Here is a 20,109-nt window from a genome sequence, read left to right as displayed (position 1 = left end):
GTCTGAGTAAGTCACCCAGAGACACATACTACAAATACTACACACGACGGTGTATCGCTTATCCGAGAGCAGATGATGGCTCCATTAAGGTGGGCAGAGATGCTGGACTTTAAGTCACTGAATCAAGTGGATAATACTACAGATCAAAAAAGGATGTATACAGGAAATTAGCACTATACTACTACACTATCTACAAATAAAGGGGTCATTTCAATACAGTTTCTGAAGTGATTTCTTGAATGTGTGTTCTCTTGCTGTTGCAGTTACCGGCCTGCTCTGGCAGACTCATGGTACTCCCTGTCGTACCTCTACTTCTGTCCTCTGGGCACTCTGGTCACAATGATCGTAGGCCTGGTGGTGAGCATAATCACAGGTGAGTCACACTCTAAAACTGTAAAAGGTCACACCCTTAAAGTACAGAAGGGTGGAGAGGATAATTGAATGTGATCAAATTGATACCTGTTGCAGTTATTGAGGTATAGCTATTAGTCACATGTCTGACTGCGTTGGTCCTGTTCAGGTGGCTGCAAGCAGGAGAAACTATCCTCTGATCTGTTTGTAAGAAGGAGTGACCTGTTCTGCTTTTGTGACTCCCAGGTAAAGTATTTTCTTTTTTTTTTGTGATCAAGATTTTTTATTGCTTTTATCAACACATAACAATGACAATACAGAACAAGAAAGGAAGGGAGGGGAAAAAGAAAGAAAACAAAAAAGAAAAGGGGTAGTGTAGCAGACAAGTCACAGCCAAATAGTAGAAATATAACACAATCCGGATTGGGGTAAGTGGAAAATCAAATCATAGAGCAGTCAGGTTAGTCAAGTTCAATGAATAAGCCTTCCACGCATCAACTGTACTGGGCCTTGCTTTGTTCAATCTGGCCGTTGTGCACTCAAGATTCACAATCCTCTGTAAAGAGTAAAACCAAAAAGTGTTCATACTGAAATCAGGTGTCATCCAATGTTGAAGAATAGTTTTTTTTGCAGAGGTGAAACCAGCAAATAGCATTTTCTTTTGCGTAATACTTAAATCGAAATCAGAGTCATCATTGAGCAAACATAAACATGGATTAGGAACATAGTCAATCTTAAATAACTTGGACATTACAGAATTGACATGGTTCCAAAAATTGGCCACGACTGGACACTCCCAGAACATATGGAGAAATGAACCCGGTGTGAGGGTAGGGCAGAATTGACAGTAGTAGTTGGGTGGTAAAGTATTTTCTTGCGTGATCTGAGCACTCATTTAGTGTGTGAATTGATTTGACTGATCAACTCTATACTAACTGACACCATACGTACCTTGTATCAAAGTATAAAGATAAACACCTGCACATGTTTAAAGGTTCCTTGTGTATTCTTTGTCCTCTACAGGCATCAGATCCTGAGCTGAATGAGAAGGCTGGCTCAGACCTGAGGAAGGGAGTGGACAATCCTGACTTTAAAATCTCTCAGTTTGATATACTGGAGAAGGATGTCGAGAAGGTCACTAAGTTATGATGACTCCAACCACTGTGAAATGCTCCATATGAATGAAAATGGAAATTTGCCCTCTCACATTTCCATTGTGGATCTGTAGCAATGATATGTATTGCCAAAAAGGGAACCAAGTGTGTAATTGTTTGGTGAAGTTGCTAAATGTGAAGTTTCTAAATGTGTGTGAATGTGTGTGTGTGTGTGTGGGGGGGGGGGGGGGTGGGTGCGTGCGTGTGTGTACGTGTGTGTCAGTGACATGAATGTGTGTGTGTGTGTGTGTGAGGGTGGGGGGGTGGGGGGGGTGCGTGCGTGTACGTGTGTGTCAGTGACATGAATGTGTGTGTGTGTGTGTGTGTGTGGGGGTGGGGTGGGGGGGTGCGTGCGTGTACGTGTGTGTCAGTGACATGAATGTGTGTGTATGTGTCAAATGAACACATGACTAGCATTATTGAAGCACAATGTCCAACAATATTGTACATAACCGTATCATTGTAATTTTGTAAAGAATCTTCAACATTATGTAGATTAAATATATTAATCACTGAATGGAATGAAAATATAATTAATTATATTTATATGACTTCAAATATGTACCTGTGTATAGGAACAATGCTAATGTTTATTTTACAGCACTGTGGGCTGATTTTACATCATTTTAATTTTGTGAATATTAGGGTTAGGGTCGTACCCCTTTGTTGTGCTAGTATTTGATTTTCATTGTTTTTGTTATAGTAATTTGGTCATTATTGTATATTCCTCATTGTCATGTATAGTAGTTACTGTGTGATTAAAAAACAATGTGCTATCCTGAAGAGACATTGATGAGCAATATTGACTAAAAACATATACACAGGGTAGGCAAATCTCTGGTCTCCTTGACAACAGACAATAAAGGAAGTTGACAAAGAAATGGTCCGCCACTTACCTGTTGCAAGTATGTCATGAACACAAGCCCTCTGCTGTTTGTGGTCTTTAGGGAGTGGAGAGGGTAAGCACTTCTATCTACGGGTGCTAGGGCAATATACCATGTTCCTGGTTTTACTCTCTGGAGTGTCAATTGTAAACTGCAAGGTGAGCTAAAATCTATTTTCTGAATGTTGTGATCATGTTGGAATGACATAAGAATAATACATGTTTAATCTTCAGTTGTCATTTCCTGAAGTTTCAGAAAACAGGTGCAGTGATATTATAATAAGTTGCTTTGATTTAAGACGTAGGCTCTTGGGATTACCTTTTATGATGCTGTTATTTTTTGTCAAACCTTTCTATCTAAATACTCCTTTCACCAAGAAAAATCATGTCAAAGCACATCCATGGTCACAAACTGTTACAGTAGAGACAGAAATAAATGTGGTCGCCTTGATCATTATCAGCTGAAAATCTGAGCTGTAATTTTACTGAACTTGGACAAAAATGTTTTACTTTTAGTGGACAGATTGGTAGCAGCAGAAGACACACTAGTCATCTCTGGGGGACTCTACTAGCAACTACTAGCTTGATGGAGGGTGAAATCAATTTGGATAAACATAATTTCAACTCCCAGCCCTCACAATTCCGGCTTGAGTAGTCCCCAGGTAGCTATGAGGCCCCTTCCTTTCATTAATTTCAGCCTATTGACAATGATTCTTAATTGACCATTCTTGCCAACTGGCCTACATTGAGTTAGCTCTCTTTTAATTCTCTTTACTTTACCAATTGTATTGTATAGTTCTTGTGGGTAAGTTTCTTGACCTTGTTCTGTGGGCTTAATAGAGAAATTACTATGTACTAGGTAGAAAATACAAGATGGATATGATGATTAATTTAACACCATTTTCTTTAATAATAAAATCTATATAAATAACAATACATCATTGAATGTAATGTAGAGGAACAGGAGAAGCAAAACAATGCTGTTAAAAGTAAGTGCAATAAATGTCATGAGCACAAAACCTCTCATGTTGAATGGACTCTATTAAGTCAAAACTAAAAAGCATTTTGTAGTAAAGTAAAGTGGCTGAACAGAAACAACATTACTCACACACTTACACAAAACAATGAATTTCACAAGCTTACATTTCAAATGTATTTTCATCAACAGCTTTTCTCAGCAACATTAAACATTTTAAGGCATGTATGAACGTGTGTGATGAAAGAGTATATTGCATCTCCAAACATGTAAAACACTATCCATCTAGGAAAACTCATTGATTACGCAAAGATCTTTCCAGTGTCTTTTTTCTTCTTTTTGTCAGTGCCGGTGACAGCTGTCCAACCAGCATCCCTCATCCGTTTCATGGCAGCCAGCTTTAAGGCATTTCCAGGTGATTTCTGAAAGGCAGGGCTTGGAATCTGAAAATATAAGGATAATATAAAGAGAAATGAGGAAGTAAACTAGTAAGAAATTAATTAATGGCTAACTGTTAAATCATATAGCAATTACTTAACTACAAATGAGACTACTAAGATTATGACATATCATACTGTATACTAAACACCACACCACATTTGTGAATCAAATTCAATATATTACAGTTGTATTGAATGATTTAAACTACTGCGTGTACATCAGGGGGAGCATAATTGCAAGAGTGGAATATACAGAGGCTCAGTTTACCTTCTTGAACATGTCCAGTTTGGGATGCTTTACAGCAGGGACACTTGGTTGTAAGCTGCTCTTGAATGGCTCAGCTGCCCCAGCAAAGCTCTGTAATGAAAAGAACCAGAAGAACATCAGTATGATCCAATATGTGATGGGACGTATTATCGGATGTATTATCATGTACTTTGATGTATGTGATGGGACAACAAAAAAGTAAGTAAGTAAGTAAGTAAATAGGTGAGTGAGTGAGTGAGTAAGTAAGTAAATAGGTGAGTGAGTAAGTAAGTAAGTAAATAGGTGAGTGAGTGCGTAAGTAAGTAAATAGGTGAGTGAGTAAGTAAGTAAGTAAATAGGTGAGTGAGTAAGTAAGTAAATAGGTGAGTGAGAAGTAAGTAAGTAAATAGGTGAGTGAGTGAGTAAGTAAGTAAGTAGGTGAGTGAGTGAGTAAGTAAGTAAATAGGTGAGTGAGTGAGTAAGTAAGTAAATAGGTGAGTGAGTGAGTAAGTAAGTAAGTAAATAAGAACAGTGTGTTCTTTAAACACCAGCATAAAGGAGAGTCATGTTTTACCAATAAATCATTCTGCTCAGAGCTGTCAGACTTGGGATCAAGCTCCAGGGTGCTCCTCCTCCACAGCGCTTTCTCAGTGGAGGGTGGTGTTCTAATTCTGTAGGACTACAGAGGAGACCATTCAAGGATACATACAATAAGGAGAATCCTTTGGGTGAATGGTCTGCAAATCATGGTCAATAAAACATAATCAATAAATACTACAAATCAACTAATACCTTAATCCGTGGTGTTTCTCCAACCCTGTTGTGAATGGAGTTGGTGTTCCAAGATGGAGTTTTGAGGCCTTCATTTTCATTTTCCTTTGACACATGAAATGTACAATGTAAGTTAATCAACGTCATGATGCAGTGATCACACACCGCACATGTCAGTAGCACAATGAATGAATGCAACAAATTAACTGAAATGAATCAACTGATACCTTATTTTGCAGTGTTAATCCAACCCTGTTTGTGGAACTCCTCGATGGAGTTTTGAGTGCTTTATTTTCAGTTTCCTTTGACACATGACACATACAATGTTCATGTACAAAAAGTCATTATACTGTGATTATTCAATACAACCTCCTATTCCACGATATGCATCCAGAATATTACAATTAATATTTAGTGGGTTAATTAAGGAGGTTCATCACTTACATTGATGTCTGGAGTTGAAGAAACTCTCTTGTTTGAGCTTTGGGATGGGGTTGGAGTGACAGTCTTCTGCTTTGTCTTAGAGAAATCAAACCCAGGCCTCTTGGAGACAGCTACTTTTGGGGTCTCAGAGTATTTTATTCTTTTTGAATTTGATTCAAGCAGCTAATTGTTCAACATAGAAAATGAAATGGATTACTATCAGATACTTTAAAAATACACAAAATGGAATACAGAGCATTTATCCCCAGATATACAGTATATACCTGTATACTCTGTTTCTCCAATTGCTGGCTCATTTGCAGAGATGCCATGATGTCTTTTTTCAATTCTGTTATCTCCTGTTGTAAGTTCTCCTAAAACCCAACAGGATAGCATGAATGAGTAAAACACCATACAGAACATAATTGTCTTATCAAATTACTGCATTGGAGTAATGAAATAAATGATACGTCAAAATGTCCTTACTACTGTACACTTACCCACTCCTTCTTTAATTGTTTTAGTTGTTCTTTCAAACTCTTGGTTTCTATGTTTTTCTGTGACAAGTCCAATTCCTGAGGAGAATTTCAAGAGCCATTTCCTTAAAGTGCTCAGAGCAGAAGTACTCACATTAAATGTCAATATACTGTATACATATATACTATAATGAGCATACCAGTGATGTTCTAATAGCATCAACCTCTGTTTCTTTCCTCTTCTTCTCAACAAGCTCTGCATCTTTCTCTTCAACCATTTTGTCATACTGGTTCTGATACCAACAGGGAACAAAATGTTAAATAGTACGAGGAACATTTCATTTCGGCAGTGGAGTGGATTACTTTGTGGACATTTATCATAGGACAACCTTACCTTGTGCTTTTCCATCAAGGCGACCATATCTGCTATTTTGTGCTGACATTTGATTTCTGCATCTTCCTTACACTTGATGGCTTCAACAGCTGTGACCTTCCACTGTTGTACCTGCAGGGAACACACTGTATATCATGTATTTTCAGACACATCTATTGGGAGCTGAAAATGTACTGCATAAACGTCCAAAGAATAACCTCTTTCTGGAGCTCTGCTTCAGAGGTTGATTTAGTCCCAAGATCATCAATCAGTTTTTGACATTCCTCATCATTCAGTTGTTGAATATTATTTGACTCCTCTTTTAATCTGTGAATCTAAAGTGGATGATATAACAACTGCATTACAATGTGGGAACATTTCCCTATACTTTAAAATATGTATTTAGGTTCATTAGCAAAACAGATATTTTAACATATTGCTGTAGATGCATTCTGCTTTTAATAAATAAGTCATAACATGCCATACCTCATTTTCAAGTTGACTGGATTTTTCCACCTCCTTTACTCTTTGTTTTTTCAGCATTTTAATCTGGGAACAAACAAGGAAACAATTAGCTAAATGAAAAACAATTATGTTGTCGAGAGATGGACATTTTTACAGATGATATTTGATAGTCACTACACACCTCTTTTTGACATTCATCATGGGATTTAGTTTTACCCTCCAATTTTGTCTTCAGGATGGATAGCTGTAGAGAAAAAAAGACACATTTCATACACTCTAGATTTCAGACATGGGGACTTGTTTGATTCCTTGTTTTTTCCTAATCACCTTTGTTTCCACTGATTTAATGTGCTTCTCTTTTTTAGTGAGTTCAGCCTGCAATTCTTCACACTAGAGAAATGAGTAAAGAGAACATATACTACATTCTGTAATATTTGGATGGAGATTTGTATACACACACAAGTTGACATGTTCACTTTCTTACACTTTCTTCAAGCTTCTTCTCCAAATTCTCAGTGTCTTGACCTTGTTCTTTTATGTTGGTGTTTAATGACTTCACTTCCTCTCTATTGGTAAAAAGGAGAAGGATTTTTAAATTGTCTTTCTTTACAGTGTATAATTACTCATATACAGATGTGGATATTCAATCTAACCGTAATTGATGATTTTCTTCTTCAAGTCGTTCAGTTTCTTTTGTGATGGTCATCTCTTTTGTTTCAATCTCCTGATTGGCGTGAAGATATTTCCAGCACATCAACACACAAAGATGAAAGAAGCAACATATTGTCTTGCAAAGTAGAGTACACTGTGGGGCTTTAACTCACAAACTACCAAAGAGTTCCGGAACACTAGGGCCGGTTTCACAGACAAGGCTTAAGCCTAGTCCTGGACTAAATCACACTTTCAATGTAAAATCTCCATTGAAGATGTTTTTTAGTCTAGGATTAGGCTTAAGCCTTGTCTGTGAAGTGTTTTATGTGGTGTTAAGCCCAATTCGATTCTCCATTCACATTCATTCATTCATTGGTGTGAATTGAGAATCGAATGTTGTCGTGCGACAAAATCGCACGCCGTGTGCATTGGCCTTTAAACTAGCAACAATACTTTGGGGCAACTTTATTCACCCTCAGCACTCAATGAGTTAAATATTATAGCTAAAATGTTCTGTTTACAGCACCACATTTTCAATTCAAACCTTAAGATGAGCTTCAATAATTTTCGTCTCTGAGGACTGATTCTTAATCTGCTCAACAATGATCTTCTTCTCTAGTTGCAGCTGGTTGAAACGTATAGATAGCTCTTCATGCTTCACCCTGGGGAAGTCACATTACATTATTATCTTTATAGTGGAGGAAAACCATCCTGACATTATTGTGTGTGTGATATTCCAACTAAAATAACTCACTCATGCTGTGCAATGTCTTTCTTTAATTTCTCTATCTCCTTGATGGATGTTTCGTCTTTCCTCAACACAACAGATAACTGCCCCTCAACCTCTTGTACTTTACTCTGGGGAAATATAAAATAAGTGGTGTGATTCTAGTCATTTAACATGGTGTGATTGTTGTTAAGTATACCAGCTTTTATGTATTCAAGGAAAAGGTGGATAATGGAATCAAACCTCAGTCACAAGGGCTTTTTCCTTCAAATCATTGTGTGTGTCTTCAGCTTTTTTAAGAGCCTTCTCCAGTGAATTGTTCTCTACAGACCTTATCTCCATTTTAATCTAAAAGAGTAAAAAGACATGCCTATAATTCAAATATAACTATTTTATCACAGCTATTAGTAACCTGATGCCTTTATGTTTTAATTACACATTTCTGTACACAGCAAACCAGGAAAGGATAAAGGATTCGTTTTTAAAAAGCTAGACGATTCTTTGGCGTAAATTACTATAACATACCCATTGTAGCCACATAATTACAGTACCTAATAACAAAAACAAGTAAATACCAGTGCAAACAGTATTATGAAATAAAGTTGAAGCAAAATACTTCCGCTTAAAGTTGTGTTGTAGACTAGAATAGATTATTTGTAATGGACAGAAATGTATCTATATAAATGTATCTATAGAATTGAATGTTATCTCACCTTGAATTGCTGAACTTGCCCATTTTTCTCTGCAAGATCATAAGTGAGTTCCAATGTTCTGTTATTCACTACTTCAATCTTTTCCTCTAGTGACAGGATAGATTTGGATTTGACATCCTACAGACAATAATTAAATAATTATGACACACACTATTAATTACAAAAATGTAAGAATTTGTTCAGGATGTTTCAATTGATGGTCTGGTTTCTTAGCCTGAAAATAGTCTATGGGCTAGGATAAACTTTAATTCAGGATTCAGAGTTGTTTATATAGCCACTACAGCTAACTTTAGCCTAACTAACAAAAACAACATTGGGAGTGATGGGGGCTCAAAAAAGTGTTCAATATTTGCAGCCAAATCGCCCTCAAAGTAACTTCCAAGCAGGTCAGAGAGTTCATTGAAGTGATTGTGGCCACAAATCTTGAACGTCTTTATTTTTTTTAGCTCCCATCACTCCCATTGTTTTTTTGTTAGCAGTGACTAAAGTTAGCTGAAGTTAGTAGTGGCTATTTAAATAAGTCTGAACCATGGATTAAAGTTTCTCCTAGCCCTGAACCAACCATTTAAGCAGAGTGCCAACTTGTGTTCAAAGTTAAAATTAGTCATTCTAGTCATTACCAATTCATCCTCCAGGATTTGTAGCTGTCTGTCTTTATTTTCTTTCTGCTCTTTGAGTTCCTCTAGAAGACAAGAATGATCTTCAATATATAGTGCATATTACAAAACTAAACTAAAATTATACAAACATAAACAATGTCCCCCCACTGGAATAATGCATTACCTAATTCAGAGTTTTTCCTGTAAAGGTCGTTGGTGATTGAGGTCACCTTCAGTTCTAGTTCTTTCGCCCTGGGGAAATGCAAGTTAACATTAACACTGTAGTAAACAGACCATTTCAGTGATGAGTATTGGGGGGGAGGGGGGCTGCTGAACCTACTTCTCTATCTCCAATGTCAATGATGTTTGCAACTCCTGAGCTGTGGCCTGAATCTCTAAAAGCTTGTCTGTTTGTAGATCTTTAATTTGATTGAGCTCATCCAGGCTTGCATCTTTCTGGATGAGGACTGTTGCATATTCCTCTTTATTGAGCTCTAGTGCAGCAGCAATAGCTTTACGACCTTCCTAAACATTCAAAATAAACAATGCATGGTTTAAATTACATAAAGCTAAATAAGTATCTCCAATGACCAGAAGGTTCTTTCTAAATATACAGGGTGAATTCATTGACATTTTATTCTCTCTACATCCAAAGACAGCGTATGAAACAACATACTGTACTAACCTCAGTATCTTTATTGAGCTGCTCTGCTCTTTGTAGTTCTTCAAATAGGGATTCTTGTTCCTGTTTAGAACTTTGAAGGACTTCATGTTGTTGGTCTGTGAAATGAGATACGATGTTCTTACAGTTTACAATTAATGATAATATACCAATGATGACTTATTGTCAGTCCTACTCTAACATTCAGTCCTACTCTAACTCTAAACAGCAATGTTTTGGGAGTTGAAGTGAGTGCATAACATACAGTAGGCAACACCTGTTATTTAGTACAATAGCATAATTAACTTGGAGCTCATTGACTCAAATTTGTAACATCAAGCAAGTGCTTGGTATTTAAATAACTTTGAACAGTGTTCAACTTTATATTTTTCTTTCTTGATATCACTATTTGCATTTATAAACTCAATGACAAATGTCATTGTCTTGAAACAACTTTCATACTTGCGGTCTCTTGTAACTGTTTGAAACTCTCCTGGGTTTCATGGAGGTTTAGCAGGATTTCCTGAAGTTCATTTTCTTTGTCCCTAATTTTAACCTGAAGTATTACAATCTGTGGAAGATAATTCCAGTTTTCAGATTTAGCCTACATGGCCACAGTCAAATTCCAGTCACAAGATGCATTATTAATAAGCTAGGCCTATATCAAGAGTCCAAGGGCCCTATTATGCACTTCATCAATAAGACGAGGCGGTAGATCTAAACTTAAGACGTGGTCAAGGCCACTTTGCTATTATGCGTGCTGTAGTGGGCGCCTAAAACCCGGCGCTAAGCAAAGAAATTAGTCATGGGTGTGTTTTGGGCGTCTTCTCAATCAACCCAATCAGCGTGCCAGGTGCCATTCCCTTTAAGAACCGGCTGCGTTGAGTCATTAGCGCTATGCTATTATGGAAGTCCTGAGAAGGAGGTCAGCGCGGTTCTCTGCCTCTCCCTTCTGAAATAAAGCATTTATACTGTGACCGTAATTGACGTCTTGCCGTGGAGCCACGTGCGTGTTCATGTGTGCCCACATGCATGCGCAAACCGCGGAGGCGCGCTCGTGTTTCAAAACGTGCATGAAGTCTAAACTTAAGAACTTTTCAAACCACTTCTTAGCGATAGGAGCAAAGTCAGATCGCATAATAGCAGGGGCGCCTAGTGCACTTCATTAACATATGAACACTCCCACAATGAGCAATATATGCACGGGAGTTTTACGTCTTATGTGTGGGCGCCTATCGACACCTGCATAATAGCAGTAGCGCGTATGAAGCGCATAATAAGGGTGGGGGTAGGTCTTAACCTGGCGGTGCGTCTTAATTAAGACTTAATACGGCAAGTTAAGAAGTGCATAATAGGGCCCCAAGAGTCTCCAACTTCGGTAATGTAGTGTGCAGGCTCTTGTTCCAGCCCTGCCCTAACACAACATATTAAATAGCCTGTACACCATATACCTACATCAGCACTTCAGGACTGGAATTGGAGAGCTCTAATTTATTCATTTATTAAAGAGAGATTTACTGCTACTGACAAACCTCCTTTTGTTTCATGCTGTATTCTTTCTCAAAAGTCTCCTTTAGTTCTTCAAATTGTTGCAAGCCCTCTTTGACTGTTGAATGATTAGAACAGAAGAGTTATTGAACTTAACCTTTAATAGTTACTGTAGGCCCTAGGCTATACGATTAAAATTCACATCAGACAATGTCCACAACAACAGAATCTATACTACCGGTAACCAATACTGCCCTGCAGAGGCTAACCACAATACCTAAAAACATTTATAAGTTATAAGTGAAATTATAAGTGACATTTTAAGTGAAAATCACAAGTGAAATTTCAATATCTGTTTTATCTTGTTACAAAATGTCAGAGTTCAACCAATCCAATCAATTTGAGAGAAATGTGATATAAAGAATTGCAGTATTGCATTTGGCTGGATAGTCATTAAAGAACTTTAAAGCCATTTTCTCAGTTTCACTGTTTGCGTAGTTACTGCGGTTAGCCTCTGCCGGGAAGAATAATTCTACATCCTATTCATACCTTTCTGCATTTCATGACGGTTAGTTTCATCTTGAACACGGAGGCCCTCAAAGGCATTGATCATCCTCTACAGTAACAATAAACATGATCATCAACAAACAATTTTTCTACCAACTAATATTACCCTGCACATACTCCAAAGAAGTATTTTTGGAGAGGAATTAAATAATTTCAATCAAGAGATGAGGTGATGACATTCACCTGGATATTCTCACTATTCTCCATATACAGTTGATGGGTTTCTTCTCTCTCAGACTCACCTAAGAAAACATGAAGTATAGTACAATATACTAGAACTAATAATATAGTACAATATACTAGAACTAATAATATAGTACATGGGCCACAACACGTCAGTCTAATTCTGCAAGGTAGCATTTAAAAACATTTGGTATGTTATACTCACATAGATTTATTTTCTCAGCTGATCTTTGAAACGTATCCTTCAGTATGTTACATAAGTTCCGTGTGGCATTCATTCTATCAGGGAAATAAGGATTAGCTACATATAGAACACATTCATGATTATATAAGGTATCTGGAAGCTAACCTACACATTCTAATTACTAAAACTAATTGTACAACTTCAACTGTATGAAACAGCACGCAACTCTTTCTGACTAATTGATGGCTCTTTGAAGCCTTGGTTCAGTGTCACTGTTCCAGGGCTTAAAGTGGGAAAAAATCCTGTGCCTGAAACTTTTTCTTGGGGAGGGGGGTCACAGTTTGAGATATTGGGAGAGCGGGTACAGAAGACAGCTTCTTGTCTCAATGTTTAAATGCATTAATACTATTTAATAGTCAATACAACATATATGTCTCAATGTTAAAATGCATTAATACTGTTTTATACTCAATACAAAATAAAATAATATATTTAGATGTCTTTAAAAGAACAAACTGATTAAATCACTTAAGGCCAAACTGATTGCATCACTTATTAAGCCACTATCACTATAACAATACAGAATAACATATATACATGTCTTTAAAAGAACAAACTGATTACTTATTAAGCCACTATCACTATAACAATACAGAATAAAATATATACATGTCTTTAAAAGAACAAACTGATTACTTAAGCCACTATCACTTATATTCTCCTTCTTTTTGGGTCATAAACAAAGCCCTGCAATTTCTCCGAGACACTCCTTTTCAAGGCATTAAGTGTTCCAGGGGAGACAGAGGACGCTTTGAGTGGTGCAGTGGAGGCAGTGGGTGGTGCAGTGGAGGGTTTGAGTGCTTTGGGTGGTCCAGTGAAGGCTTTAGGTGGTGCAGTGGAGGATTTTAGTGCTTTGGGTGGTCCAAAGAAAGCTTTAGGTGGTGCAGTGGAGGATTTGAGTGCTTTGGGTGGTCCAGTGAAGGCTTTGGGAGGTCCAGTGGAGGCAGTGAAGGCTTTGGGAGGTCCAGTGGAGGCAGTGGAGGCTTTGGGAGGTCCAGTGGAGGCTTTGGGAGGTCCAGTGAAGGCTTTGGGAGGTCCAGTGGAGGCAGTGAAGGCTTTGGGTGGTCCAGTGGAGGCTTTGGGAGGTCCAGTGGAGGCAGTGAAGGCTTTGGGTGGTCCAGTGGAGGCAGTGAAGGCTTTGGGTGGTCCAGTGGAGGCAGTGAAGGCTTTGGGTGGTCCAGTGGAGGCAGTGAAGGCTTTGGGTGGTCCAGTGGAGGCAGTGAAGGCTTTGGGTGGTCCAGTGGAGGCAGTGTGTGGTGCAGTGGAGGCTTTGGGTTGTGCAGCCATATTCCTGGCCTGGTGCACTAGTTTGTTTACTCTCACTGAAGCCAGAACCCTTGCTGCATCTGTCAGCTTTCTCTTCTTTAGTGCCTCTTCCCTCTCTTTCTTCTTATTCAGGTGCAGCTGATATGTTTGATATGACGCCAGGCAGGACCTCCTCAATGGCGGGTCTATCATCATCGTTGAGGCTGTCCACTCCCTTGCTTTAATTGCAGATTTGACAATTGCAAGACTCTCGTAAGTCTCCACATTCATTGAGCATCTGTCTGCTTCAAGGATGTCATCCATGAGATTGAAGGATCCCTCAACCAGGGGGCCAGTGAAGATGCTGAGAAGTGCTTTGACCAGCTTACCCAGAGTAGGAAATTTCGCATCTCTCAGGATTCCACTCCACCAGTCTACTCCATCAAGTCGACTTTCTTCCTCAATGTAACTCTGGCCACGAGCTACCAGGTCCACATCTATTTGGTATGCCCGTACCTCTTCATCTAGTTGACCAATCTCCTCTGGTTCAACTACAGTACATTAGGCAAGGCCTTGCCTAATGTGATGAAAGCCCCACAGACAGATTCATCTTGAATCAAAGAAGGAGTCAAAGCCGAGAGTGCAGTGATGATGTGGTTGTCGAGAGGAAGCTTTTTAAGAAGGAAATCTGCTGCCTTCATATAACCTTCTCTGAGAGAGCTGTAGAGATTGTTAACCCATATCTTCCCCTCGACACGAGCCTTGTTCAGTGCAGAGTAGCAATGTGTGCCGACAAACAGCCTTTTGTCAGACAGTTGCAAGTCTCGACTCTGGACATCAACTTTGACTAGCCTCTTTGCACTCAGTGGGATGGCGGAGGGCATCATGAAATTGGACAGCAGTTCTCTGACCAGGGCCACCATCTCCACATGCAGCAAGTGCACCAGGGGTTTCTCATGCTGCAGTTATTTCAGAAATCCCTGAAAGGTTGGAAGGACACCTGCAAACAAAGTACAAAATATCAGAATCAGAATCAGAATGACTTTATTCGCCAAGTAGGTTTTCACATACAAGGAATTTGCTATGGTTGTTGGTGCATACAGACAACATAAGAATAATAATAATAAGAAGAAGAATTAAAAAGCAATTACATGACAGAACATTTAAATATATTCACTACCAATCAAAAGGTTTGACACATATAATATGTTACACTAGCAGTCATTGTTACTCTGTTCTTGTTGGATTGAGAGGAATAAAACATCAGTCAGGGTTGTGCGCTCATGTACAGCTATTGCCACTCGAGTTAGCCTACTTGTAATATACCTCTGAACATGTCAATCAAGGCTGTCAACCTATCAAACTCCAAGAAGAGCACAGAGATCCGTGCCTTCCGGTTCTGATTCTCTGCTGTTCTCATTCGGGACGCTGACGCTTGTTCTTGTTGAAGAACATCTACTCTGGCCCTTTCCTCAAATGTTAGTGCATGCCTTTCAAACACTTGGTTAAGAAGCCATCTGCAGTACACACAAACACACACACACACACACACACACATACACACACACACACACACACACACACACACACACACACACGGATTTTGTTTCATTGTGGATTACAGATTAAAACTCAACCTGTTAACTCAAATAAATTGTCAATGTCAATGGCCTTGGATAGGCTATAGTTAAAAACCAGGAAAATAGGCCGAAACTGAAAACGTATTCTCCGGTAAGGAAATTGCAATGCTCATGTTGATGCTCATGTTACATACTAATTTAACTAATTCATGAATTTTATATTACATTTTTAGCAAATGATTATCTTTTTATTTTAGCAATTGATTATCCGAAATCTAGTCTCTACACCATTAACTACAGATTAACACAAGCAATACAGTACAAATCATTAACAGTGAACTGTTCATTTAACACTAACATAATTTGCATTACCTGTATTTATGCTCTTCATTTGGATCCAACACATGATGGTAGTAGTGCAACACTAGTACATCCATAAGTTCATGTAACCTGTTGCACACCTATGAGGGGTGGAAGTAATACACATTAATTAATATTAAAATCTTTTTTATGAATAGCCTACATTTTTGTTGCTTTCACCCCTCATTATACACACCTCCAGGATCTGTAGAAAGCGGTTGCCGATGGGCCTGATTAAGCTCTTGGCTGGTTGATGAAGAAGAGACCGGAACTCTGCAAAGATCTCCTTCTGTTTTGAGGACTTTTCTATATCATAATAGATGTCATTGCAGAATCCTTCCACCTCAGAGGTAAATGGGCTCATCATGGCCTTGGCGGCATTGTTCACCATGTGAACTGTATCTCCACATATGTCGAGCAGGTTAGGGTTCTCCTTCCTTGCTTGTGTCTCCAGTCCAGTCTTCTTTCCTCTCATCACTGCACAGTTGTCAAGCAGAATACTGATGACTAGTGACCAGTCAAGACCATTGGACTCCAGGATATCTTTGAGCTCCTGCATGAGGGCTGAGGAGTTGGCGATGTTTACTTTCCTGCTCGCTAGGTGTTGTGTTGTTACCTTGGCCAGATCATCATCAAAAAAACGAACAAGGACATTGAGGATTTTGTCCATGTTAAGATTTGTAGCTTCGTCGATATTCATTGAAAATGTAGCTTTTTTTAGCTTTTCACATAGCCGTTTTTGGGCAAGGCCATGTGTGTTTAAATAGCTGGCGTGCTGGTTGGAAATGGACAGCTTTGTCAGTGCATTTTTATCTTGTGATAGCGTCTTACACAAATCGACGAGTGGCTGAGCCACTGTGAAAGACAGATCATGTTCGGCTATAAACGCACACACTCGGATCTTTTGCTCGCAAACACGGTCGGTCATTGAAGATGAAGTGGTACCTGTAGCCGTCGCTCCCGGCAAGGTTGTTGTGTGAGCGAGTGCTCGAACCGATGCTTGGTGACCGGGATCTGAGGCGTGTCGAGCGATCACCTTCTTCCCACTGCTGCCGTAGAGGAGTCTCTTCGAGCACGGCGTACAGAAACAAGCACCCGGCTCCCTCAGTTTGAGGCACCACGTCCCATAAGGCTTCCCGTCACCACTACTCTCCTCTATCCATGCCCAGCGCCATTTATTTCTTACTCCTCGTTCTAATATAGCTGTGTCTTCGCCAGTTTTGAGAAACTTGGCTTCCATTTTAATAGACTAAAGTTAGCGAGATAGCGGGCTGCTAAAAGCGAACGTCTCTACAAGCTCACATTACACTCATTCAAACTTATTAAGGCCCGCCCCAATACTCTGCCTCCGATTGGCTAGAAGTCGTTGGTTGGCTTGAGCAATGTGATACCATTGGTAGGCGGAACTGTCTCTTTGCTGAAGATGACTCTTTAAATTACGATGTAAACCAATAGCGTGTGATATATATATATATATATATTTATTTATTTTTAATTCCCCCGCGCCGGAAATCCGGCACTGTGCCGGAGTACTTTAAGCCCTGCTGTTCTTAAAGTGTGGATTCCACTGAATCTAGCCCTCTATTGCAACAAATCAGCCGATAACAACAACAGGGATCATTTTGTTGACCCTAGCCTAAGACTAGATTGTTGAGTAGGGCCTTATACAGTGTAAATTAATAACAAGACAAAATATTAATTTCACACAAAATCAAATACTATTCATACTTGTTCCTAAGATCAGCATTGTCACCGATCTGTTCCTCAAGTTTTATGCTGAGACTTTCATTTCCAAACTGTAACAAGCAGACAATACATCTGTGATGAATATACCAAAGGACAACAGCAAGTCATTTACACCGCCATTTCAAAATATAACCTGTTCTACTTACTTGCAATTCCTGGATGGCTTTGCGTTGAGTCTCAATTGTTCTTTTATTTTCTTGTAGTTTCCTATCTTTCTGTACAGCTTCTGAGTCCACTTTGACTTTCCAACATTTGACTTTCTCAACTTCATCATATAGCTTTGAGCACAGTTGACTCGGTTTGCAAATAGTCTAGGGGAATATATTCACACATAAACATATGTCTGAGAGTCTAGGGGAATATATCACACATAGGCCAATATGTCAGAATTTTTCTATGATATAAAAAATATATATAATATACAGTAACATGGTATTACTCTCTGAAATGTTACACAAAGCAATAATCTAGGTTAGCTACACATATCAAGACCAAGAATGGTCTTTGAGAAAAAGTCTGCACTCTTCACACAAGCATTTCATGTTTACTGACTTCCTCTTCTTCTTCTTCTTCTTCTGGCACAACTGTCATCTTGGATAGGCCTACATCTTTTGAGAAACAGAATAATCTCTGAGGACATACTGCTACCTCCAGATCTATGTGTGACTCACACTTTACAGAGATTTTATTTTTATTTTTTACAACAATTCCAGTTGACACACATTGTCTAAGAAATCAGGCCTACACAATAACTAATGTTTAGGAAAATAGTAGAGTTATATTTGGATGGGTACAAGCATTAGTGTGGCACCAATATTATTCCAATCAATGACATACCTGCTCTGGTGGGCTTCATAGGCACGACCTTTGCGTTGGGAAACGGCATACTTGATGCTTTTTCAAAATATTTATTGTAGCCCTACAATAAAAATAAACAAATAAATAAACACAGTAGCTTAAGTATGCCTCATTGTTGAAGTGAAACACTGTCACACCAAATGTACTGGCTTGCTTTTGTTTGGTTGTAGACTTTACATTGAGTTGCCCCCAGTTGCTGTCAGTACAATACTACCTAGGACCCCTACTTGACATATGAGCTACTATAGGTTAATATATATATATATAAGCCTACAATGTTGAGCAGTGTGTGTTGTTACACATGGCATGTGACAGTCCTTAGGCGTCATTCCAACAGTCCAATGTGTGCCGTAGTGACGTAGGCAAAGCTACATCATCTAGCTACATCTATTCTACCACATGAGTTTATTTCAATGTCTCAATGTTTCATTTAAATATATTTGGATGCTGTTCTGTCTCGAGACCAACTGCCGTCGTAGCCCAACGGTCTCCTCCGGGAGAAGACTGGTGTGATGTTATTCACTCATCCGTGGGGTGTAAGACAGACATGTAGACATGTTGTAAATGATGTTACTTACTGATAATAGTACGAAATAAAAGTGAACACTCTACTCCATGTTTACTGAGCAAAGCAGTTCGTGTCATGTACTGTACCTAGCTACTTTAATAGCATGTCAAATACATTCGTACTATATAGTCTGTGGCGATTTAACCCTTTCTTTTAAGATCAAAATAAAATAATAAAAATAGCTAGACATACCTGTTCCTGCACAGAAGGCCTGTAGCCGCACATGTCCTCGAAGCTTTCCTGAGGTTTGACAGGTTTGACGGTGGACACCTGTCCTGTGAGTCTGGGAGGCACCAGCAGCTTGAAGTTGATTAAGTTGAATCCTCTATCTCTCTCCATCCTGTCAGCACTGTGGTCCTATTGGCATAAACATTACGGCGTTAGAATGTGTTGCTAATGTTATTTACTACAATTACCTCAATTGGTACACTTAATTATACAGTTCCCAACTAGCTACATTTAAAGTCCGTTAACGTTAGCTGATTGACACCTGACAAGGATCAGCTAGTTATAACATGCTAACAGTGGGCTAGCCACTAGCCAGGCAGCTCAAACAGTCCGTCGAGATGATAAATAAAGCATATACTGGTAAGCTTATGAGCAAGGGTATTTAGCAATATGATATTTCGATAAATAATTGAGGCAATTTGTAATATAAAACCGTGTTTCACAAAACGGTGAATTACCGTGACCTGTCGAGTTGAGGGAGACAGATGTTAAACGGCAGTTTGTTCTCGACGTTCTACAAGCAGGTGAGGTGAGGTGAGTCTGACCTCGAGCTGCAGTGGGCGTGGCTGAAATTCAAGTGTCCATCAAAACCGACTTCAAATTTCCCGGAAATAACTGCTCGCCTACTAAATTTCTCGCATACTCAAATCTCGCATACTGTACAGTTCGGAACGTACTACATACTCAAAATCTACGTCATATCTAGTATGAGTAGTATGCTAGTACGCTATTCCGAACAGGAACACAGCCAATGTCCATATTCCTACTTTATTCTTTGTTTCTTTCCTAGCGACAACATTGTGACAATTCAACAGTGTTGATGTTATATGTGTAGGCCTATGCCATGAAAGTATTATTCAATGTTGTGTTATGTATTGATTTATTATTATTATTATTATTATTGATTTCCCCACCCTAAGGCCAGACAGAATTTGTATTTACAGACCAGAGCAGATGCAAATAATAAATTGTACTTGTTTACAAATTTGTTTTATTTATAAATGCATTTATGTTCTATTGTATACACTGCTGCCTTATCCTTGTTTGGCTATAAACACATTCATATGATTTAATCATTCCATGATGTTTTGGTGAAAACATTATGGTCACCATTTAATGGACACAAATATGT

The 20,109-nt window shown here is 38.8% G+C and overlaps 1 protein-coding gene across 1 annotated transcript; it reads right to left on the bottom strand.

The window, feature by feature from the left end:
• Positions 1 to 3,666: 3,666 nt before the first annotated feature.
• LOC308172963 (synaptonemal complex protein 1-like) lies at positions 3,667 to 19,088 on the bottom strand (the record flags this gene model as incomplete). Its single annotated transcript, XM_080547928.1, has 25 exons — positions 3,667 to 3,807; positions 4,073 to 4,162; positions 4,626 to 4,730; positions 4,844 to 4,927; positions 5,746 to 5,820; positions 5,922 to 6,014; positions 6,116 to 6,226; positions 6,313 to 6,429; positions 6,741 to 6,803; positions 7,044 to 7,125; positions 7,213 to 7,283; positions 7,755 to 7,872; positions 7,965 to 8,068; positions 8,181 to 8,285; positions 8,651 to 8,767; positions 9,271 to 9,332; positions 9,434 to 9,501; positions 9,590 to 9,774; positions 9,935 to 10,029; positions 10,373 to 10,481; positions 12,149 to 12,207; positions 12,354 to 12,427; positions 17,306 to 17,373; positions 17,470 to 17,634; positions 18,942 to 19,088. The coding sequence occupies 25 exons, from the start codon at positions 19,086 to 19,088 to the stop codon at positions 3,667 to 3,669; spliced, it is 2,508 nt and encodes an 835-aa protein (XP_080404054.1).
• Positions 19,089 to 20,109: the final 1,021 nt, after the last annotated feature.

Source organism: Nansenia antarctica, assembly GCF_963989245.1.
Source record: "Nansenia antarctica genome assembly, chromosome: 18".
Taxonomy (NCBI): Eukaryota; Metazoa; Chordata; class Actinopteri; order Argentiniformes; family Microstomatidae; genus Nansenia; species Nansenia antarctica.
This window is presented reverse-complemented; position numbering and strand designations above follow the sequence as displayed.